General features: G+C 35.8%; 1 protein-coding gene across 4 annotated transcripts in view; it reads right to left on the bottom strand.

The window, feature by feature from the left end:
• The window catches only part of LOC149086558 (glutamine--fructose-6-phosphate aminotransferase [isomerizing] 2-like), a 222,453-nt gene that overhangs the window by 72,477 nt on the left and 124,659 nt on the right, over positions 1 to 25,317 (bottom strand). For all 4 annotated transcript variants that reach the window (XM_089256034.1, XM_089256032.1, XM_089256033.1 and 1 more), the window contains exon 8: positions 11,412 to 11,491. In XM_089256034.1, coding sequence (XP_089112160.1) covers positions 11,412 to 11,491 — 80 coding nt within the window. The remainder of the gene's footprint in view (positions 1 to 11,411; positions 11,492 to 25,317) is intronic.

Consider the following 25,317-nt stretch of genomic DNA (forward strand, 5'->3'; position numbering starts at 1 on the left):
TCCAGGCATACCGAAGCAAAATTCGCTATATGGCACAGAAAAATATAAAAATACACTATTGGAGCAGGATGGCGCAAGATGTTCATTTTGGCTCAGTGCAGCGCAATTGGCACAGAGTTCCCACCCCTGAGATTATTTTTCTTCGTAAACTTGAATACTTGGTACTCTGAAGCTGATTGGACTCAAGAAAGGTTTTGAGAAAGTATAAAACTACTCTGGAAAAACATGTAGCTGAAATTTCTGCACACAAATGTCAAAAAATGAATAAAATTCTGGCTCACAGTTGAGGTTTATACCAAATGCATTTTAAACGGTTTCCAAACCTTGGGAAGGATCAGTGACCAACGAATCTCTTTCAGAGCATGCAGAGATGCAACTGATCAAGCCATTTAAGAACAAGGGCGGAAATATTGCAGTTGACAACTTTTTCCATTACATTGAAACTGGCTCGAATGATGCTAAAAGCCAAAAAATATGGTTTATTAGCAATGGTGAAACAAAATTATAGAGAATTACCCGATGCAATAAAGATAATGAAACTACAGTTGCATGAAACATTACTGGACAACAATGATGCTGCAATGAAAATTTATCATTGGGGAAAAAATTACATTACTCAGCACATTTCATTTGACATTCGATATAGACAGTGATAGTCCTAAAAAGCTTCCTCTGAAACTATTTCACAATACAATTCAAAAAACTTGTCTGCAGATTAAGGCAATCAAATGATCAGAAAATATTCGGTGAAAGTACCAGCATCTCAGAGATGCCCTCCGGTCCACATTTCCTAAAACATCCTAGATCTCGCTATAATAAATTGCTGAATTTTATACAGAATGGAAAACTATTTTTTGACAGTTCCTCTAAAATCTTACTGATGAGCTGCATTCATCATACGTGTCGACCTTGCACAAGAGAAAATGTTTGTGCATTCTCGATCATGTAACTGTTTGTGAGCCATAAAAAATAATTAAATGAAATGAATCTGATGTCAAGTAACATCAAAATGTGGAAACAAAACTTAATTTTCAAACATGGGTTAATGAACTTCAACATGCGATAAATGCACAAAAATAAAAAAAATTACTTAATCATAAATTTTATTTATTAGTAAGAAATAAATACTTATTTGACTGAATCCTATTATATAGCTTTTCTCAAATTTACTTTGATACGCTTATTTTATATCTTCGTCATATTATGGCAAATTGAAAAATTTTTTTACATTGAACAGTGTAAATACTGTATACAAAATTTACTAAATTACATAATTTTTTATTTAATTTTAGAGCCCCATTTTATAATATAGTCTTCCCATTATTGTGTACACCAGGGGTTCTCAAACTGTGCACTGCCAACTATTATCAGGGGTACCTTGGAGTGGCGACCCGGCAAAAGCTTTTCAAAAAGATTCTTTGTTGAACTGCTCCAGGGAGCTGCAGATAAGCATTGATAAGGGTAAGGGACACTGCAGGTGGAAAAAGTTTGAGGAGTGAAACCCCTGCTGTACACAATTAAACAACGTTAATTAAGAATAGGGGAAACCACATTAACTGAAAATAAATTCCTGTTATGGAACACAGTTTCTTCATGGTTTGGGTCAGTTTGACCCAGTCCACAGTTCTAGTGTTAATATCTAGACTTGTACAAGCTCTAGGAGATTTTCTGTGAAAAAAACACCTCATCCTTGAATGAAAGTACAATTCATTTTCACAGGGGGTTATTGTTGAAATATACACTGTAATTATGGTGTTATAATCAAGTAATCATAAAAAGTTGTCTAGTCTATGAGTCGCATACACAATGAAGCTAAACCAGTTCTTAATACAATGAAAGTAACATCAAGATGAGAAATTAGTGATTTACACAGCTAGATCTTTCACACAATGACACACCACATCTCTCCAAAAAATCAGCTCTAATAATAGGATGTGAAACATCTACCACTGTGAAAACTAAAGTAAAATCTCTCCTTAATCTAAGATTCAGATCTAGATTTTTGTTGCCAAACGTTTGAATTTGGAATCCATTTGCAGCATATCATGAAAAGTTTAGAGAAAAAGCTTATAAATGTATTCCTCAATGTCAGTTTCAGGAAAACGAATGGGCTTGTCTGTTTCGGAGACAGCAATCGAAAACATTCTCCACAGTTGTCTATTAGTCATCAACATTAATATGGGTTTCAGATTTCTAATTGACACTGGTGCCAGTGTCGTAGTTTTTGACAGTGGGAGAGCGAAATTCAGAAAGGCATAATTTTTCTATTCCTGCTGTATGTGCAAACTTAAAATTATTCATTAGTAGAACTTAAAAAACTTTTCAATTAAAAAAAAATTAAATTTATTGTTTTCAGTTGATGTTACTTTTCATGTTCAATTAATTACTTTTCAATTAATTTATTTTAATTTTGATTAATCTTTAAAAAATTTAAATTTGTTTCGTGTACTTTTACAAATGCAAGCACCAGAAACTGGGAAATCGCCCTTAAAAAGGTGGTTGGAAAAAAATTTAGATTAGAATATAAAAAATGATAGAATAAAAATAAAAATATATATTCTTTCCCCCCCCCCTCTAAAATTATTCCAAGATATGAAAGTACAGAAAAAATCTTCACGTGCTTCCATTTAATCGCTTTCATCGTATTGCAGCACATTATGTACTATTGAGTAGCAATAGTGTACTATTTCCAAGACTTTTCTCTTATAGAATTTCAAACAAATTGGTGCATGATGGAAAGCTATTGCTTATATTATGAGTGACCATAATGTATCTATGATGCCATAGTTATGCGTGGTTTGTGTTCGATAAGTTTTGCCATCTGTCTTCCATATTAGAAGTAAAGCTGGCAGATGCCCGAAGTTTCGTGTTCTGCAAATACCACGGTGAAAGCCTGTCTATTCTCTGCGGGGAAACTTGTCAAATGAAAGATCGGTTAGCATTTGTACCTCAAAATTGAAAAAACACTCCCTCCAGTCAACCATCACTCTGCCGCTCGTAAGGTTCAAACTAGGATCATTGCAAAATAAGTTCATCATAATGCTCTGACAATTGTACAGTGGCTATCACATATTATTGGATTGCTAGCAGAGGGTGCCATGAATCCAAAAATGTTTGGGAACCGCTGCTACAAACGAATTGCAGTGTGCCGGAAATTGTCGTATGTGTCCATAATGTATTTAAGTATATCTGAGGAGTGTTTAAATTGCAATTGCTCATCTTTTGAATCAAGGTGGAAATGGCAGGTGTTTGAATCGATTGAAATAATTTTTATGTTTGCTGTTCTACTGGCTTCATATGAAGAAACCGTTTAAAGGAGAGTTATACTTAAAGTTAAAAACTTAAGCAGGCATTGTGCATAATATATGTATATTTATTTCTAGTGAAATAAATTCATGGGGCGTGTTTTATAACAAGACAGTAGAATGAAAATATATCAAATGATGAATGGTACAAACTAGTATAGGGGTTCTCAAACTGTGCGCTGCGGCACCCTGGAGGTGAAATATCTCTGCGGTCCTTAGCAGAAAAAAAAAGTAGTTGAGAGCTGATTTGTTCTTAGGTGGCTGGTATAGTTAGACTTTTCTATACTATCTCTAAGCTAAGGACTTTTTTATTAATTACTTAGGACCGTAGTTAAAGCAGCCATCCTGATTGGGAAGAAATTTCGCCACTAGCTCACACTATCATATTTAGCGATAAAATAAGATTTATTTTTTTATGAATTAAACAATTTTATTTAAGAAAAATGACTAATAAAGCATTGTTTATATGTTTGGTATCTTCAAATTTAAAGTACTTCATCATTATATGAAGTTATGTGAAGGTTTTCATGGAGCAAATGAAGGGTTCTGAAATATGATGCTTCCCAAGCAAACAAAGGTAATTTTAATTCTATGTTTTTGCCTTTAAGCAAGTTCCCATTATTATTTTCATGGAGGAAAAAATATTTCCATGCAAGATTTAATGATACAAATTTAAACATTGTATTACCACAAATTTCAACATTGTATTACCACAAATTTCAACATTGTATTACGACAAATTTCAACATTGTATTACCACAAATTTCAACATTATATTGCCTTATTTTCACTGACTTCATTTGTATCAAAAACCCTATTGGAACAAATATATAAATGAAAGGGCGGACATTAAAAAAACAACCTTGGATATTTTTTCTAACTGAAAAACAATGTTACTAATTCTTTGAAAAATTATATTCTTTGATGAGCATATTTTGTAAATGGGAATATTAAAACAATCAATATTACTTTACAACAAATATTGCACCTTTCAACTACAGAGACACCATACGACACTGCAAAATTTCTATGTTAACTTAAATGGGTGCCCACAAGAAATTACTAAGGATGTGTTTTAGAGCGAAGCTACAATTACGGTAAAAATAAAAAGTAAGCCGTCTGCCAAAAGGGTTTTTCTCTTTATCTATCTGTGGCTAGAACTTTAGGGTAGAAACAGGGCTCAAAAATTTAAAAACATTTATGGTGCCAGCCAAGTATATTTTTAAGAAAAATAGTCCAAAGTAAAAATATTTTTATTCTTGGAATAATTTTAGAGGGAGAGGGGGGGGGGGGGAAAGAATATATATTTTTATTTTTATTCTATCATTTTTTATATTCTAATCTAAATTTTTTTCCAACCACCTTTAAGGGCGATTTCCCAGTTGTTTTTGGTGCTTGCATTTGTAAAAGTACACAAAACAAATTTAAATTTAAATTTTTTAAAAATTAATCAAAATTAAAATAAAGTAATTGAAAATTAATTAATTGAACATGAAAAATAACATACTGAAAACTATAAATTAAACTTTTCAATTAAAAAAGAAAAATTAAAGTTCTACTAATGAATAAAAATTTTATTAGTTTTTCAGCTCTTAGTAACCATCCTCATGTTAGAAGGAAGGAAATTCTAGCATAGGAAATTCTAGTTGCCAATATAAATTTTTTTTCGCCATGGCGACTTGGCGCCTGGGATTTCTCAAGCCCTACGTAAACACATGTGGACATGAACATGTGCATCTGTGTGTAATGCCTGGCCTCCCTTACAAAACACAGTTGATACATCTTGGTTCCTACTGTGATAAAACAGTGGCGAGTAGCCCGAATGTCGACAAAGTGCTATTGTAGACTGTCTCCAGAAAATTCACAAACATCAACATACTCACTCGATCATTCATTCACGTAAGTGACAAGTGAATGAATGTTGCACACACTCAATCACCAAGTCATGCATTTGGTCACTCATTTTGTCATGCACTAGATCACTCAGTCTACCACTAGGTTGTTACTCACCCTCTAAATCATGTACTCAATTTCTAGGTTGCTCACTCTGTGACTCCCTAGTTTGCTAACTCACCAACGCTAACCACAGTGTCATTCACTAACTACTGAATCATTCCTCGCTCACTGACTCGGGTCAAACCGTTTTCTGATGAATTTTGCCATGAGCCATTGTGCAAGACTTGTGTACTTATACAACTAATGACTGTCTCAACTGAAATAAAATGTACAGCATACTTAAAGATTAATAAGCATAACAAAATTGATCTTTCATTATCATTTCAGATGAATCAACATTTGAATATGCGGATGAAAGTTTGATGAATCATAGAAAATGTATTCAATTCTTGAAATGCTGCGATTTCAGAAAAATGCAACAACTAAATTGTGATAATGACAGCTCTCTATGACCATATGTGTGAAATAAAATGTTTTTGTATGACAAATTATATGTTCAAGTTCTTTGATATAATTTATGTTTCTATTAATAAATCAACTGAAATGAACTATATGGTCAAACCAAAGTTATCAGGTGAAGTTATTTGTAGGAAGCTAAGTATGAGGCGAATAGATTGGTAAAGCATGTTTAATATACACGTATATAATTTAAAATATTGAAGTATTTGATTGCACTAACAGGTAATTGCTCATTTATAGAATTAATATTTTTAATTAAAAATTAACAATTTAAAATTTAGTTGCTCCAAAAAAAGAATTTATAGTTCATTGTTTAAATGAAGTTATTTGAAAGCAATAGAATGGATAATAATAAATAATTAAATGGATTGATCTTTAAGTGGCTAAAGTGGTTAATCATTTAATGAATTGATTTTCTAAATGGAACTCAATATGCCCTGGCACCAGTGCCAGCCACCTTAATTTAAAATCACATTTTGTTGTGAAAATTAGTTTTTTTTTAAAATTTCAATCTCATCAATATGAGACCCACTTCCATGCAGCTGGGGCCCTAAATATTAATTTCTTAAATCATCTAAAAGCACGGGTCTTCAGGAAGATTCCAAGTGTGGGGCCGATGAGCATGGACAAGAAAAAATTTTTTACTATTATTTAAAAAAATTGAAATTCAGTTTCTAATATCAACTAAAATGAAAAATGCTGCATCCTCATACATATAGAGATAATTTATCCCCTGGTGCACCTCCTACCCTTTTCAGAGGCGCTACAGATTGATGGCACTGACAAAGGTTTTTCGAAAATATCTTTTGTTCAAAAGCTCTAGGGAGCAGGCAGAGCTTGTGGATAGGTATTGAATAGGGAAAGGCTCCTCTAGTGGAAAAAGTTTGAGAACCCCTACGTTAGGCTATTCTGGGCAACTGCGGATAAACGATAACGAAGTCAGGGGACCACGGACATCAAAAGCTATTCAAAAATCATTAAACACTAGATAAATTAGACATGTCATTGAGTTAAACACATCCAGTCATAACTATTTTTTCCATGGAATAATTTTTCCGATTCAACACACTACTGTATATACATAATGATGAGAGCAAGTCATTCAAAGGAAAAAGAAACTATACACCATGGGGGGGGGGGAAAGTAACATATATAAAAGAGGACTAATTTTTCCTCTCTAATTTTCTGCATTTCAGATCGCTTTCGACCCAAGATTAGATTTTTTTTTTATTTCACTCACCTTTAAGAAAAACTCTTCAAGAAGCCTGTTTGTGTTTTATCTTAAGGTTTTTGGGGCCTGCTCAGAGCAGGCTTTTAAGCTCCGAGCAGTTTTCCACCTTTTCCTAATCTTTGGCACCTGCAGATAATGTGGCATTTCTAGTATAGAATATATATATAGCACTCTAAATCTAGCCAAGTCTCACATATATAAGGCGCTCAAAGAAAAGGCAATACTTCTTGGAGCTTGAATTCTAGTCATTACTTCATAGGTTCAGTGGTCTTTCCACAATAGACTCCTGTGTCTAATTTCTTAAGAAAGCACCTTAGTCAATGCTCTTGGTGGCCCTTCAGAACAAAATGAGCATTTCGTAAATGCCATAACCTCAGAAATGAAGCACCTATGAAAGGTAGGCCTTATTTCTAGGAGCTCTAACGAGAATGACAAATAGCGGGAGGAGAAGTTACAGCAAGAAGCAAGCACAAAATTCTGTCCCTCAATAAGGTTGGAACAGTGGCTGATAGGAACCTGCTTTCAGATGAAAAGCTTCAGAGCAATTTTCAGAAATGGTAATGAAAAAATCTACACTTTTTTTCTTCTCTTAAAAGGACTGGTACAAACCCAATCCCTATGAAACTGCAAGATTCACAGCACACATATAAATGAAAATTTTTCAATTTTTATTTCACTCACCACATCTGAGTTAATTAATAAAAAAGTACAAAATGAAAAATTGAATTTTTTTCATCAATTTTTTTTTAAAGATTAAAAGTATTTAGGAGAATAAGTACCAATGTATGTAAACAAAATTTTTATTGAGGGAGCAATCACCCCCCCCCCCGCCTATGCCACTGACTCCGTCAGACCAGACATGACCCAGGCTCTGTCCCTTCTGGGCTCCCGGGATGTAAGCCTTTTATGCCACTGACTACTACTTCACCGCACACCAACTCCGGACATATATCTCTCCATACGGCTATTTCCAACCTGTGGAGTTGGGTGGGAAATGAAAGCTCCATCCATGGTCGCCCTAGGGAAGGTAGGTAAAGAACTTGCTTCTGATGGCCTGGAATCGAACCCATGGACCTTGATGGTAACCTTCATTAGCGGAAGACGAGCATCTTTACCACTGCGCCACTCGGGCACTATGCCACTGACTGGCACATCAATAAGGTTTTTCCAAAACATCAGATTAATTTGATAAAACTTCAAACTTTCACTATATGCTGCAAATGGATCCTAAATTCAAACGTCTGGCAACAAAAATCTAGTTCTGAATCTTTGATTAAGGCAGGGTTGATAAAAAACCAGTTTTTTGGTTTAAACCGGTTTTTTGTTTTAAATAGTATTAACATAAAAAACCATAAAATTTCTGAAAAATCATTCAAACTTCTATTAAAATAAAATGCTTATTAATATAATTAATACTAATTCCCGTATTATATGGCCTGTATTTACTGAGACATCCCCCATATTTTCATGTCATTTTAGCCATCCCAACTTTTTCCTGAAAATTTCCTTTTATTTTCCTTATATTTTCAATAAAAGCCTATTGAAATTTTTATTCTTTACTGAAATTAATAAAATTATTTTCCCAATCCCATGAATTATATTACGATAATTTTGACTTTACATATAACTATTCAAATAACATATCAGGGTTGGGTTTTTTACATCAAAAACTGGTTTTTGATATGACAATGACAAGAGTCAAAAACTGTCAAAAACCTAAATGAATACCTTTTGGTAATGTTTTGAACACAATGGATGTACAACATGATGAAAAATTTACTTTTTGGCATAATACAGTGTTTTATTTTTAAACATTAATTTATTACACTAATTAAAACAAAATATTAATTATAATTTGCAATTTTGAATTTTTCAACATAAGAGTCTAGAACATATAAAATATAATTTTATGGTTTATTTATATAAGCTACTCATTACCCGTGTTCAATTTGCTTGTGGACTTTTCAAGTGGAATAGAGCTGCTTATTCAAAATATGTATGATAAGGCATCAGAGTTAGGTTTTTGACCCCCAGAAACTAACTCTGTATTAAAACTATCAAAATCTTACTGTCAATGATGTCAAATAGTTTTTGTTAACTTGATAGATATGTTAAATAACAAAACATTTACTTTTATTTAGATTAAAGGGATTTATATTCAGAATTAAAGTATAATTACTAAGGAAAAATATATATTTTGATATTTTAAATTTTCTGATCTGCCCAAAATTTCATTCCATATAAAAATTCTCATGCAGCATCTGTTAATGCACTAATTAAACTCATTTATTTTCACCTAAAAATTTCTTAGATCAGGGTGCATAAATTCACAGAGCTTTAAAGAATATTTTCAACCAAAGCAGAGCTGACAAAACTTGATACCCAAAGCATTTGTTTTGCACGTTTGAATACAGCTTCAATTGGAAAACCATTGCATTATAAATGCTAGTAAATGCACCATATCATATTGTAAAAGTAAGAATAAACCAAGTTTGACATATTTAATTTGGTAATGCTAGCTTGTATGACATTTTAGTCCTACAATTTAGTATTTTGATCGCTAGATATACTTCAATGTTATGCGCAATAAGAGTATCGTTTCAAGTATCAGTGGTTATCTAGATAATTTAATAATAACAGAAATAAACATTACATACATGATGTAATAAACTTTTTAAACACTTATCTGTTGTAAAAAGAGTACAGCAGACGGTTTATATCAATGTAAACATATATAAGCAATTGAAGAAATTTTGGAAGGTCAAGAATCATATTGAATCAAAGAATGTCAAATCGTTGCATAGTTTTCCCTTCATTGTTCATGTTATGCTTTATTCAAATTTTATAAGAAAAAAAACATATATATTGTCCAAAATAATTCTATCGAGATTAGAAAATTATTTTAGAATCATATTTCAAATATTTATTCTTTGTATAACATAGTCACTTTACACATTACATGCAATTAACGTGTGCATTTCCAATGGGAATTTTTAGATCAAAAAGCAATATTTGAGGTTTTTGACATGACAGTTTAAACCGCTGTTTAAACCGTCTAAAACTGCCATGTGTCAAAAACCTGCCAACCCTGCATGTCATGTTCCCCACAGAATTCATTTAAATCTTCTGCTTCAATGAACGTGCTTCATTTTCTGCCTTTGGTAATTTTCAAGAAATTTTAACAATAATTAACAACTTTGTCACCAAAAATGATGCCAAAGGTAAACAATTGGCAATTTTCTCAAATTTTTTTTATCGAGGAAACATGGTCAGTCCACATATATGCAATTGACATTAATTCAATGGTTTAAAATATTTCGAAGCAATTTCTCAAGTGCAGCACTTTACTACCAGATTTTATTCAACATTTTTAAGCACAGAAAAATCTAGGGTATGCGTGATCATATGTCTTGTTTTGAACATTAGAGCAACAACGATGAGTTGCAAGACATTCATTTTCGCCCTAGTGGAATATGGTTTAGACCGGGAATTTAGTTGAGGGTGCCAAAAATTCATGAAAGAAATTCCCACAAAAAAAAAAATTCAAGCACTTCAAAATGATCATTTTCACGTCTTTACAAGTTCTTGAAAAAAATGAACTCTCTTTTTTCAAGGATTTTCAAGCACTGTATGAAGTGACAAGAGAGGTAGTCGAATAACTTAAAAAATTAGCCACATTGATTCCAGCTCATGGGCAAAAACTTTCAAATAGTTCATGTCTTTTTTAATGGATCTAGGTTGTCAAAACATACTATGTGCGACACACTTGTTTGTATTATTTCAGGAAATAAATTATATTAAGGTCAATAACAGCTACAAGAAGGGAAAAGGGCATGTTATTGTTAGGTCAAGGCCATAGACATAAGGCAATGTTTTAGGTACATTAAATTAGATAGTATCAAGTCTGATGTCTCAATATTATTCAAATCCCACTAATATGAGGAAATTAAAGCTTTTGAATGTGGTAAAAGAACCTTCAAATCAATTTTTGCTTTGACTGAAAAACATTTCTGGAACTTAAAAAATTACACTTTTTAAATGAATTTGTCATGAAATTCAGTGACATAATTGACAAAGACCTCGTCTAGATGAAAATAACCATAATATTTATGGTTGATTATTGACAATCATTCCCAAGAATAATTTCCCTCTTTTTGTGTCAAAGTTGGCTCACCTGATTAGGGCATTTCAAGAGCCTCATTAGCACCTTGGCAAAGAGATGTTTTAAACCCACTACCTGGCTGAAAGTATCAGCTTACTAATTCACTCTTGGGGAGAACATAGTACCAGATCTAATTAATATAGGGCATGATAATAAAAAAACTCTGCATCTGGTATATTCAACCTTGATTATTAGGCTTGTTCATTTTTATGACAATTATTTATCTACACATATTTGTGACTAACAAAGTCAAATGTACATAAATTTTGAAGTAAAAAAATTAATTTAAACGCATCACCTTTGCTAAACAGAACTGGAATATAATCTGTTGCCAATTGAGTTCCACTCTTGATTCCAACCAACAAAGGACTGCCACGCCTGAAAAAAACCAAAGTTGTAAAAACATTTAATACACAATGTTGTCTTTTCAAATAATAAGCATGTTTTTAATACAGCAGTATCATATATCAAAGCAAACTTTCACACTAGATATGATGGAAAGTTCAAATGATTTAGTCCACAAATTCCAACACTCATTTTCAAAAGACCCAGGGATTTGTTCACCAATTTTGAAGCAGCAAATTTCCATTTTTGGAACAGAAATTTTGAAAATGGAACAGGAATAAAAACAGACTATATCTGCAATATAAGGGGTAATTTTCCTCTAAAATGCTGAAAGTTTTGCCAAAAATGGTTAGAACAGGTAAGTCTAAAATTTCCTTCACAAATTAATGTCCATTTATAAATTTTTCTGAAGTATCTGTCACTGCTAAAGCATGCAATACTGAAATGACAAAACCAATTATTTGACCATTTTCAAGCCATATGCATGCATGCTGAAAGTCAAAGCAAGAATTTCCACATCCCCCTTCCTCAAAACATAGCACAAAAAAAAAAAACTGAAAATTTTTTCTTTCAATTTCCAAAAAACGTTGTAGTTCATTTAAATACAGCCCCCCCCCCCTCCCCCAAGCAACTTTAAGAGACAACTAAGGCTGTTAAATAACTCATTGAACATTCTATGCACATACGCTCTTTCAAGTAGTATTTTCAGTTGTCTGGCAACCCTAGACCCAGATTCATAGCATGCTTTCTCATGGCCTCAGAGCAGACTTTTCCTTGGGGCCCTCCTCAAAAGAGAAAGATTATAATGCGAAATAAATACATTTTCTGTGGGGGCCCCAATTCTGCTCACGACTCCGGGACAATGTCCCGGTTTTTCCAGCCTAGTTACAGGCCTGCCTAAACCCCTACAAAGGTTTTTGTCATATCAAAGCTCCTTTCAGGGTTGTTTTAAGAGTATCATGTGTGGGCTCATGCGTTGAGACAGCCCTAGCTCCTTTAGCACTTATGACAAAACTTTTCACGGGTTCCCACTAGAAATGCATTCTGCACATGAAAAACTATTAAACACACTACTGATCCATATTAATCCGGTTCCACACCAACCCCCATTGTGTTGCGAAGCACTACAATGAGTAGCAATAACGGACTAAAATCAGAGCAGAAGAGGCTAGAACAAAGCACGGTGTGAGTGATTGAGCACTTTATTCCACATGGAGCACATGCTTGTTCCCAACCAATGATCGTGCCAAAAGTTGTGTCAGAAGAAAACGCAGACAAGTTGAATGTGCACAAATGAGCCAATTTCTTTGAACACTGCATTATTTATTATACCACAAACAGACAAAAAATTGGAGTAGGTAAAACAAAAAAAAATGATAATAAAAGAATGCTGTTTATGAGAGCCAAAACCATCGTGTGAAAGTACAAACATAGCGTAAACAGGTTTTTCGATTTTCAGATGACATCACTAAAGCACTATCAGAAGTAAAAAAATAATGTAAACCAATCTGAATTTGGCTGGTGAAAGGTTAAAATTAAAGCTTGAAATCAATTAATGTTTTTAACTGGTTAACCAGAAAATTTGGTCAATTATCGAATATTTTTTTCAAATGGTAATTCTTCATAAGAACGTTGATAAAATATAAATTGATGCTGTAAAAGTATTTTTTTTATTCACTTTACGGGCCATTCAAGTATTACGTAAGCAAATTTTTAGCTATTTTTGACCCCCTCCCCCCCCCTCATCAAAATTTCGTCATCACTGCCCCCTAGCTCCTGACGCATATTGGTGGGATCAGAAACGTACGCAGGAGGGAAGCATAGGGGGCTCGTGCACCCCCCCCCCCCAGACGAAAAAAAAAGTCATTTTTAATGCAAAAAAAATATTTAAAAAAAAATTAACATATAAAGGTATTTTCTTTTGAAATTTTATCATAATCAATTTCTGTTAATTTCAATACTATTTGAAGGGTAAGAACTCAAAAAAAATTTCTTTCAGAAATTCATTGCAACCCACCCTTTAAGCTGTATATGGTAAACCCCTTGACCCGCAAACCAAATTTGGCCCTGAAGTTCATCTGATGTGGCTTGCCCCCCTCAAACGTAATTTTGTAAAAATTAGGTAAGTGGCACATTTTCAAATCGCTCAAATGACCAGTGTCAAAATTCCAGAGCATTTAAGTGGCCTGTGACACATTTTCAGATCACTGAGGTAGGTCTCAAAGATCACTTTCACATTCAAAAATCACCTAAGTAACCTGTGTCGAGGGTTACTTAACACTTAAACGATCCGTGGCACATTTAGAGATCTTTGAATGACATGTGGCACAGTTTTAGAGCACTTAAGTGGCCCTAGTGCAGTTATACGTGACTTTCAAGTTATCCGCGCAACATTTCCAGATTACTTAAGTGATCCGTTTCATAATTAAGAATCACTTGAGTGATGCATGGCACAGTTCCAGAGCACTTAAGCGCAAACATCAGTGAAGAACAAAAATACAGTTATAAAATCATCAGAATTTAAGTGGAGAGGGTGACAAAATCATGTTTGCCCCTCCTCATAATAATCGTAGTCACTACCCTGGATGAAATTGTCATTAACGATAAATAATATTGATAACAAAATGCAGAACAAGAGGAAAAAATTACTACTCACTGTACTTAGTCATGGGTTGAGTGTGAATTTTGATATACACTGTTCTCATCCGAAATGTGGAACAAGTGGTCAAAGTAAGAGAAAAGGTGAATATAACCCCTCCCCCCCCCCCCAGGGTGCCAAACCAGCACCAGCTATAGTGTGAATATGAACAAAAAAACTATTCTTAAGCTTCTACAGAGTAAAGCAAGACGAGCTGAGGCTTCAAACAAATAAGAACACAACAAAACTACAGCCAAATCACTGTATCACTTCCCTTGTGATGAAAGAGAGCACAAACTGATATTGTGGCCTCAGAGGAGCGAAAAATTCAACTTGAGCAAAAACACGAAAGTGAAAGGTTTGTCAGTTTTTAGCAATTAACATTTAGCATGCTCCAGGAAAACAGTCAGCTTGTCATGGGATGTTACATGACCAACACTGATTAGACATTGAGAGCGATTATGTGTTATTACTAGGGGTGGGAATATTGACATTTTCGGTGAACTCACCCACATACAATGATGGTCACAGTGAGAAATTTCCCTTACATTTTTCTTTCAACATAAAACAAAAGAATAATTGGAAGAAAAAACCGCAGGTCAATGTCAATACCTTTCAAAACCTTCCGAGAACGATCATTTCTATACATTAAATCGATGTCATTATTGTGGATTATAAAAATATATCACTATAATAGTTTTTCATTGCATATTGCCACCTCAAAAGCTCTAAACTTTGATGATCGACTAACTGACTTGACTAAGGTATGGTGTCAGAGGCCGCATCCAGATGCTTGGTCAGCCGGGCCAAACACTCATTAAGAAGGTCCCCCTTTTAATGTTGGGGGGAAGTTAAAGAGTGAAATTTTCACCCCCTGTGGTCACCAGAACTCCCAAGTTCCTCTCTGGTTACAGCCCTACTCAGAATACTTAAAAAAAAAACACCCCTTTAAAGCACTGAATAGGCAACCAGCAATGTTGACAGCTTACTGCGACACCGTAGCAGGTCAACTTGTCGCAGTACGAATTCGTCGCGGTACAAGTTTGTAGCAGTGTCAATTCATCACGATACAAATTTGTAGCAGTGTCAATTCGTCGCGATACAAATTTGCCGCAGTTTCAATTCGTCACGGTACAAATTTTTCGCCGTGTCAATTCCTCGTGAAGTCAATTTATATATTACAGCGCAGAATCAATTAGTCGAACCGTCGATTCTTCACGGTACATGTTCCACGCGAGCTTGTATGTAGGTTTTTGTCTTACACGTGAAATAAAAACATGAACAAAAGTGTACACTCAGTTTACTGAAAATAATTAATTTTTGTCAATGCAGAAAGGTCATAGAAATTAAAATTACAATATCAATTACATTTAAAAATTTAACTACATATAAAAGTTATATTTGAAAATTCAGTTATAAAAATTTGAAATGTTAAATAATTGATTTTTGCTGTGAAAAAATTTCAATATCACGTGGAAAAATTTCGGTTCGCATGATATTCCCCAAATTACAGTGAGCCTATCTTTAATGGTAAATTTCTATCTGCCCCATGGGCTAGAGAGTTTCTTCCCCCCCCCCCTTCGAGAGTCACCAACATTTACCATTACAGTATCTCCATAAGAACCCGAAATATTTAATTAATTAATAATTCAATTAAATTAATATTTAATTTTCACCGTATAAGCCGCACTTCCTGCTTTTGTTGGGATTTCTATTTCTCACAGCGAAGGGAGTTGGGCGCAGATCAAGGGTGGAAATGTACAGTGCTTATGAATGACGATTCGAAGAAGTTTTCATAATGTCCACAGGATGAGCACCGACAAAGGCAATGTAATCACCAATAAGAAAGATGACTATGGGTCAGTTGCATAGATATAATATAACCATTAATCTTATGTTTATAATCAGTCGCACATCTTTGGCTGGCTTGTTTGAATATTTTCACATAGTTTTCATTAGTATCTAAACTTTGGTACAAAGTTGGTGTGCTTGGTCTACATATTTCTGTTGGCATAAACATGGAATATTGCAAAACCAAAACTGGAAATGATATGTTGGTTTACGAGTGTGTTTAAAAGTTTTCCCCCCAAAATTCATGTTCCGAAATTAAAAAAACTTTTAATGCAATTGAAAATGAATTAGCCTATTATTAATTTTCTTTATTTGAGATTTTTGTTGTATCTTACAAATTTGGGGGGGGGGGGACGGCTCAAATAGCATCAGCCCCCAGTTCTGGTGCCTATGGTCGGAGTGTTTGAATATTATTTCGATGTGATAATACAAAGTGATTTGAAATGTACACTGCATTGCAAAAAAATAATTTTAAAACAATACTTTTCGCAGCTGTTACACATAAAACTTAGATACATTGTCATAAAAAATTCCTTAAAGATATTTTCTCTGCATGGATACATTTAATAGTGAATTACGGATATCGTGCTGGGGGGGGGGGAGGGAGACACATTGCACACAAGCCCCCAACACCCCTCGCTGCAAGAAATGGATATCCCTGCAGGAAGCGCAGCCTATATTATGGGAACTAAATTTTCAAAATTTATTTGATCCCAATTTATTATTTGGATGAGTTCCTAACGCCACTCACTACGAAAAATGGAAATCCCAACAAAAGGTGGGAAATGTGGCTTGCACGGTAGAAATTAAAATTTAAAAATTTATTTGATCTCAATTTTTTATTTGGCTCTTTAACGTCCCTGACTGCGAGAAATGGAAATCCCAACAGAAATGCGGCTTATATGGTTAAAATTAAATTTTACAAGTTTAATGACTTCAATGAATACTTTCCTTCATTTGTTAAAAATTAAAACAGATGGAAAGGCGGAACATTTCCAACAAATGAGAAAAAAAATTAGTTCCATTTTTTACGCCTAAAGCAACTACCCTATTTATAGGATCATAAACATATGAATTTTAAAGCAATTCAAATTTGTCGCGATGAAATGAGCCTACGACAAATTTGTACCGCGACGAAATGAGCATGCGACAAATTTATACCACGGTGAAATGAGCCTGCGACAAATTTGTACCACGACGAAATGAGCCGGTGACGAATTTATACCACGGTGAAATGAGCCTGCGACAAATTTATACCATGACGAAATGAGCCTGCGACAAATTTATACCATGACAAAATGAGCCTGCGACAAATTTATACCATGACAAAATGAGCCTGCGACAAATTTATACCATGACGAAATGAGTTTGCAACAAATTTGTACCATGACTAAATGAGTTTGCAACAAATTTGTACCATGACTAAATTTGTTACAAACTCATTTGTACCACGACGAATTGTCCCGCGACAAGTTGAGTGTGACGAATTGACCTAGACCCCCGCGACGCCCTTGACAAAGGTTGGTGATGCCCCTGAGAGACTTTGAGAAACACTGATATCCAGTATTTCAGTTCTCTTCTTTTAGACAACTTTTAGTGAGTTGGACTCCATGTCCAACTATTTATTACTTACTTTACTCAGATATGGAAAACAAAACTTTTTCAAAAAGTGAAAAGTTACATTTTTTTTCCTTAAAATCTTCAGAAGAGCAATATAACAATGCTCAGGATTTGGTGATGAAATACGAATTAGTTATTTAATTTATAATATTGTTTTGAAAAATTTAATATTGTGGCAAATTTCTCTCAAGAATTATTATATAACAAACAAAATGCAATTGAAACCATTGAATTTTTATGAAAGATGATTTTCTCCTCCTATTTTCTATGAAGTCTATGGGATGGGGGAATTTTCAAAGAAGTTTCAATTGTACGATTTTCACCCTCATACGGCGTTTTGACGTGGCCTCGTGAACGTTGTGTAAATGAGGTTCCATTTGTGGTAACGAATCTGTAGCATGGGAGAATCTGGTGGGGGCACAGAATGCAAAGGAACAATTTAATACTTCAAAATCTTTGAAGGAAGACCCTCATAAAAATCTTCATGTAGGTCTGGAGTTTTGGGAATATCAATTCCCAGGAAGTCATCTTTACTTGTCTGAAGGACTTGTGTGCAAGAATAGGAAGAAAAAAAGAAAAGAGTCAACAAGAATATTGTTTGTCTTCCACTGGTCGATTATCCAATATTTTCTCTGAATTATTTTAGAGTACCCGTTCTTAACAGAAATAAAAATTAAAAATTGCTTCAGGTGAAACAGTAACAAAAAAAATTTGAGCTACCAGGGTTACAAATATAATGGCACAACAGGCAAAATGCCCAATGAGGTGGCTGAGAAAAAGATGCCCATAAAAATCCGGGTTCCAGGATTTATCAGTCCCTTTTGATTCCGCGGAACCCCAAAAAAGCTATCATGGAACACTAGGGGACTTATCAATAGGTAGAATGTTAGTTCAGGTGCCTAATAACTATCAAAAGCTTTTTTTATGTTTTGGGTGCTCTGAATAAGACGTCATTAAGAATATTTCATATCTTCATAAAGGGTAGTTGATTACGTAAGCATCATCCAAACCCCCTCTCCCCCCTTGTCATCAAAAGTCAGCAAATCAGAAACCCCCTTTTCCACCTTCCCCCCCCCCCCATCGATGCTGACGTAATACTTGAATGACCCCTTATACACCTATTCACTAAATGTAAACAAATATAGGAATGCAGTGGAAACCTTGATATAATGATACTCTGCGGACGAGGAAAAAATATTTTTGTAGAAAAATTACCATTATATCGAGAGGCAGCAGCAGTTTAATATTAGAATATAGGAATTTCCAAACAAGACTCGAAAAAATGTTGTGGAGGGGATTTATAGTTATATCGAATATCGTTGCAACAAGGTTTCAGTGTAGTTATTAAAATAACTTTTACAAAATTAAGAAATTAAAGCTTTTTGTTTGAAGTTATTTAATATGATGAATATTTGTTAAATCCTTAAATTTCTGCACTTGGATATCTTTCCATCACTCTCATTAGATACATCTCACTGCCAGATACATAAACTACTTCATTATCATCATAGTCAGTCTCATCATAAATTGCAAGGAAATGAGTAATTTGTTAATCTATAATACTATCCATGTATAAGAAACCCCCCTAACTTTTGGAACCCAATATTTGGGAAAAAAGGGTTCCTTATACACGTTAAAATATGGTAAAAAAAAAAAACAATGCTCGAAAAATACTCAAAGTCAACAAAAAGGAAGACTATGGGACACAAAAACAAGTGAGATCCCATAAAAAACTTGAGATTCTTCACACTGTAATGGATCAGGACGACATCCTTTTCCGTTACTTTTTGTTTTTATATGGGAAATTGTCATGTTTAGGCCACAGAAACCACTCAGCTACCGAAAACCATCCAGAAGTTCCACTGCCGTATCATCACGAGCCAGAAATTCTGCTTAGTTCTATGGCTACAGGGTGGAGTGTTGTGGTCATTTGATGAGGACGGAACCAAGGTCTAGCGGCTAGTCCACCAAAATTTCTCATGTAACATACATTAACTATTATTTTGTGCGGCGATTCTCCTGGGGGAGATATCACATGATCTCGTATTGTTATAATTTTTTACTTACCTGTTTCAGCGGTTGGCTGCAGACTTCCACTGGAATAATTATTTGTTGTGTTTTCTGTGTTTAATATGAAGGGCATGATCGGAGAGCCTGGCCAGCTCGCCCGATTATGTTCAGTGTTGCCATTTAAAATTTTGAACTTGTTTTGTATGCAAATTATTTCACGCGATTTCTTAAAAAATTTTATCGAGAGACGGAGCATTGCCAGTGGAAGAATGGTTCTAAATTAAAACCGGTTTAAGATGTACAAAAGCGAATCGCTTGTTCTCACTATTCGCATTCAAGTATTCACTTCTTGCTTCCGTTACTTGAGTAGCTAACTCTCATTATTCTCTGACTATATAAAGAGTCTTGCAGTTCAACCCATGACTGGTTGCCCTCTCTAGCTGATGAAACCTTGAATGGTTTTGTTCCTGATGAAACCTCTAGTCTAATGCTATAGGAACGTCCAGTACCTCTACTATCTTTGACATTCGACTGGCTGGGCTCCGGTAGACTTTCGATGATTGCTGAAATTGGTTGCTGGCAACTGGATTTGAACCTTGGGACACTGTTCTTCAGTTGATTTCAACAATGTGGATGGATCTTCATTGCTATCATGTCTAATGCACCCTCTTGGTCTGCGAGAAAGAAGGTGATGTACGGCTAAATGGACATGGTCTTCTATGGGGTGAGATCCACCCCTTTTGTAACAAACTAATGTGTGAATAATTGGCTTTAACGCAAAAAAGTTTTATAAATGAGTCTTGCTTAATGTAAAATACTAAATGTAATAAAGCTTTTGAAGAGATACAAAACAAACTTGTTTATTTCTTGCTTGTCTGCTTTAACTGGATAATTCAAACGGGCACATAACCCTATTAAGGGATGTTACAACACATGGAAAGTTATATCTAGTATAGTGCCAAATCTCTTGATACTAAGTCATAAATCACTGAGGCTCCACACCTTTGGTGGAAAAATACTTTTGCGACTAGGCCAGAGATGGCCAACCCGCAGCATGGCAGAGTTTTAACAGTGGAACATGAAGATATATTGAAAAATTAAAAAATTTGAAAAAATGTCTTCAGTAACTTTGTCAAAATCTATAAAAACAATACTCATACGGGAAAAAAATACAAAAACATATAAAGAATGACGCATAACACGAAAAGAGAAACTTGCTAAGGAAAGAGGAAACTAGCCAAGCTTGATGGAAAATAGCCAAGCAGCCAGCGCTCCGGCAACCTTCGTTTCAACCAATCAGGGCGCAGAATCTGCACGCTCGAACATTTTGTCTGTAAATGTGGTGAACTTGCGAGAGCAACACTCTGGTTGTCTGGCTCAGTTGATTTTAAACTGCCGAGCAAGAAGTTAAGCTTTTTTTAAACTCTTTTTAGATTTTGGCATCGAGCGTCCATGAGTAAACCTCCGACAACAAAAGAAAATATGAAGAGGATATTGCAATTAGTGATTTTAAAACTGTCTGAGAAGAACAATTTTTGTTTACGCATCAAAATACTTCCAACTCTGTTTGATATGTAGAATTTGTGTAGCAGTGCCAAAAAAATTTAACGTGGATGGACATTTCAAACAACTGCATAATGATTTCAACAGCAAATATTCTGTCGGATCACATTTGCAAATTAAATTTATCAATTACAAGTCCCAAAATATATTTCAACTAAAGGTGTAAAGACTTGGAGTGATTCGTGAATTGAAGTGTCATAGACATATCATGAGACTTGGCTCTACATCACATATCACAACTTTCTATAAAGAATCAATCAAGTCTTCGCCACATTTTTTACATGAAATGTTTTTGATGAGGTTATAAACAACCAATATTTTGCATAATAAGAGCAGTTTGTGGCGACGAATATTCCTCGAGATGGCAGTCGTGTCGCGCGCCCACTTCTGCTCTACTAGCTAAAACGCGCACACGTTTCTGACCGATGTTCTCGGATGTACTGCATAATATTGTAGAGTCTTCTTGTTGTTGTATCAGTCGGTTGCTTGATTCTCGCTCTCAAAAGTTAATTAAATAAATGTTAATTATTTGTTAACTGTTGACCATGTTATTACATCACGGAATAAAACATCACATAGCTGAACCAACTAGCTAAACTGGTGACAACCGGCCGTTCAATATGGATATTACGCACCTGCTTCACTTTCGTTTATCAGCACCATGTGGTCTTCTCATTAGCACAGATTTTTGCCGTTAATATTTTTCAGGTAGGCGAAACTTTTATTTCACGTTCAACAATTTAGTGAACTGAACTGCTCTTAATAGATCATGGCAAATCCGAATACACAACAGGATCAATCATCTCAAGCTGATGTCAACGCACGTGCTTTCGATTTGTGCCGTGTCGCTTTCAAGGCACCTCCATTCTGGGAAACGGATCCTGCCGTGTGGTTTGCACAAGTGGAGTCACAGTTTTTAGTTTCTGGCATCTCTAATGACTTAACAAAATTCCATTCTGTTGTCGCGTCATTAGATTCAAACGTTTTGAAATGTGTCCGTGACATTATCGTTCAGCCACCCACCACTGATGCCTATAACACGCTCAAAAAACGCGTGCTTGCATATTTCGAGCAATCGGAAAGTCCACGACTTCGATTATTGTTCAACAATTTGCATTTAGGTGATCAACGTCCACCACAATTACTTTGTGAAATGGAAAGTCTCAACGGTGGAAAACTAAACGAAAGCGCACTCTGCACGTTGTGGACCCAACGGTTACCCACGCATGTACAGCAGATTCTCAGTGCTTGTAGTGATGAATCTACAAATATTCGGAAGCTTGCTGCAATCGCCGATAAAGTCTATGAGATATCCAGAAACAGTACCGTAGTCGCGACTGTCGATTCTCATTCCGAGGTCAGCATCCTCCGTACAGAAATTGCCAAACTGAAAAATGCTTTTCAACAGTTTAGCAGCAACAATTCATCTCATTCGAGTCGCAGCCGCACTCGATTTCGCAACCGTTCCAGAAACCTATCCCGTCCGCGTTCTCAAGGGCTGTGTTGGTACCACAACAATTTCGGCGAGAAGGCTCGCAAGTGTGTCACTTCTTGCAACTTGTCTACGGGAAACTAGTCGCGCAGCTGCTTCGTCGGCGGCAGGCTGTGGTACAACAAGCCAACTTTTCGTCTTCGAACGCAAAACTCGAACACGATTTCTAGTGGACAGTGGTGCAGTTATTAGTTGCTTTCCCAAACGGCTAACGTCCTCGAAATGTCTTCCTACGGAATTCAAGCTGTATGCAGCGAACGGGTCTGAAATCCGGACGTACGGTAAGCTCAGACTAGAACTTGATTTTGGGTTGAGGCGAATATTTACATGGAATTTCGTTATTGCCGATATTTCTACCCCAATTTTGGGCGCCGATTTTCTTGAACGATTCGACTTACTAGTCGACGTCAAAAATAAGTGTATTCACGATAACGAAACATCCTTATCAGCGGTATGTTCATTTGCTGAATGCCCACATACGAGTTTATCTATTGCCAATGGGAAATCACAGTACGATACCATTGTACGTAAATTTCCCCAATTATTGGGCTCTAATCCCCAAAATCAAGCCAGGTTATGACATGCTGAGTCACTGTATAGAAACAACCGGACCTCCCGTATTTTCGAAACAAAGGCGACTCAATCCCGAAAAACTCGCTGCTTTGAAAACCAAATTTCAAATGCTCATGAATCAAGGTATTTTGAGGCCATCAAAAAGCCCATGGGCCAGCCCCATTCATTTTGTGCAAAAGAAAGACAGTACTTGGCACATATGTGGGGATTTCAGAGCGCTCAATAAAGTTACCGTAGCTGATAAGTACCTGCTCCCCCATATCCACGACTTCATACTGGGATTGCGAGGAAAGAAGATATTTTCAAAAGTTGACCTCGTCAGGGCTTATCAGCAGATACCCATTGAGCCCAAGGACATTCAAAAAACCGCTGTAACCACTCCAATTGGCTTGTTCGAATTTCTGAAGATGCCATATGGTCTCCGAAATGCTGGAAGCACATTTCAACGTTTTGTTGACAACATTCTTCGCGATCTCGATTTTTGTTTCGCTTATTTGGACAATATCTTCATCTTTTCTGAGGATGAATCTTCCCATAAGCAACATTTAGAGACGCTCTTCCAGAGACTCCAGGACTTTGGACTGGTAATCAACTTGCACAAATGCGTTTTCGGGGTTACCGAAATTTCTTTTTTAGGATTCTTGGTATCAGAAAAAGGAGTTTCTCCCTTACCTGACAAAGTTTGTACCTTAGTCGAGTACCCCTTGCCTAAGACAGTTAAAGAACTCAGAAATTTTCTTGCCGTTCTAAATTTCTACCACCGATTTTTGAAGGGCGCTGCAACAAAACAATCTTGTTTATATGCTCTCGTAAGCAATAAACGTAAGAATGACAAAACCCCCATCGATTGGACTGACACTACTAAAGAAGCTTTTGAATCATGCAAACAATTAATTGTTGATGCCACTGCTTTAGCATTCCCAGAGCCCCATGCTCAATTGGTTCTGATGGTCGATGCATCTGACTTTGCAGCAGGCGCTGTATTGCAACAGAAGGTTGAGAAAGGACTTGAACCTCTTGGTTTTTTTTCTAAAAAACTTTCTCCCACTCAAACAAAATACAGCACATTTGATCGTGAACTTTTGGCAATTTATTTGACCGTCAAACACTTCCAACATATGTTAGAAGGCAGACAGGTCGTTATTTTTTGCGATCACAAGCCTCTTACATTTGTGTTCAATCAAAAGCTAGAGAAATCATCTGCTCGTCAAACACGGTATCTAGAACTCATTAGTCAGTACACCACTGATATTCGGCACGTATCAGGTGAAGAAAACGTTATTGCTGACATTATCAAGAATCAACGAAATAAAACTATCCGATTCTTTAGACCTAGATTCCATGGCTGCTGATCAACAAAATGATCAGGACTTAAAAAATCTGCTAACATCAAACACTAATCTTCAGTTGCGTCTTGTGACTTTCCCTACTGGCAATACACCCATCTATTGTGATGTTTCTAATGGACGTGTTAGACCTTACGTTCCAAGTAACTGGTGCAAGATTGTCTTCGACAAGATCCATAAACTGTCGCATCCTGGTGCCAAGGCCACTTTGAAGCTCCTGCAGCAACGTTTTGTGTGGCAATCCATGAGAAAAGACTGTTCTGCATGGTGTCGACAGTGCATTTCATGCCAAAAGGTGAAGGTTCACAAGCACACCCGGTCTCCTCTTGTAGAGTATCCGCTTCCATCTGACCGATTTCACCATGTCCATCTTGACATTGTCGGTCCCCTTCTGCCATCTAATGGGAATTCCTACTTGCTCACCTGCATCGATAGATACACACGCTGGCCTGAAGCCGTTCCTATTCCGGATCAAACAGCCGAGACTACGGCTTCAGCGTTCATCAATTGCTAGGTGTCCCGTTATGGCATTCCTGATGTCATCACAACTGACCGGGGCACGAATTTCGAATGTCATCTTTTCCAGCACTTGTCAAGACTAGTCTGTGTTCAGCGAATTCGCACTACCTCTTACCATCCTCAAGCCAATGGGATGGTAGAGAGATTTCATCGAACCATGAAAAGTGCTCTGATGGCAGTAGACCCAGTGCATTGGAGCGAGGCTCTACCTTTGGTGTTGCTATCTCTTCGATCAACAGTTCGCGAA

The sequence above is a fragment of the Pholcus phalangioides genome, unplaced genomic scaffold, assembly GCF_987345545.1.
Source record: "Pholcus phalangioides strain wild (caught in Gottingen) unplaced genomic scaffold, Ppha-v1.0 ptg000004l_1, whole genome shotgun sequence".
Taxonomy (NCBI): Eukaryota; Metazoa; Arthropoda; class Arachnida; order Araneae; family Pholcidae; genus Pholcus; species Pholcus phalangioides.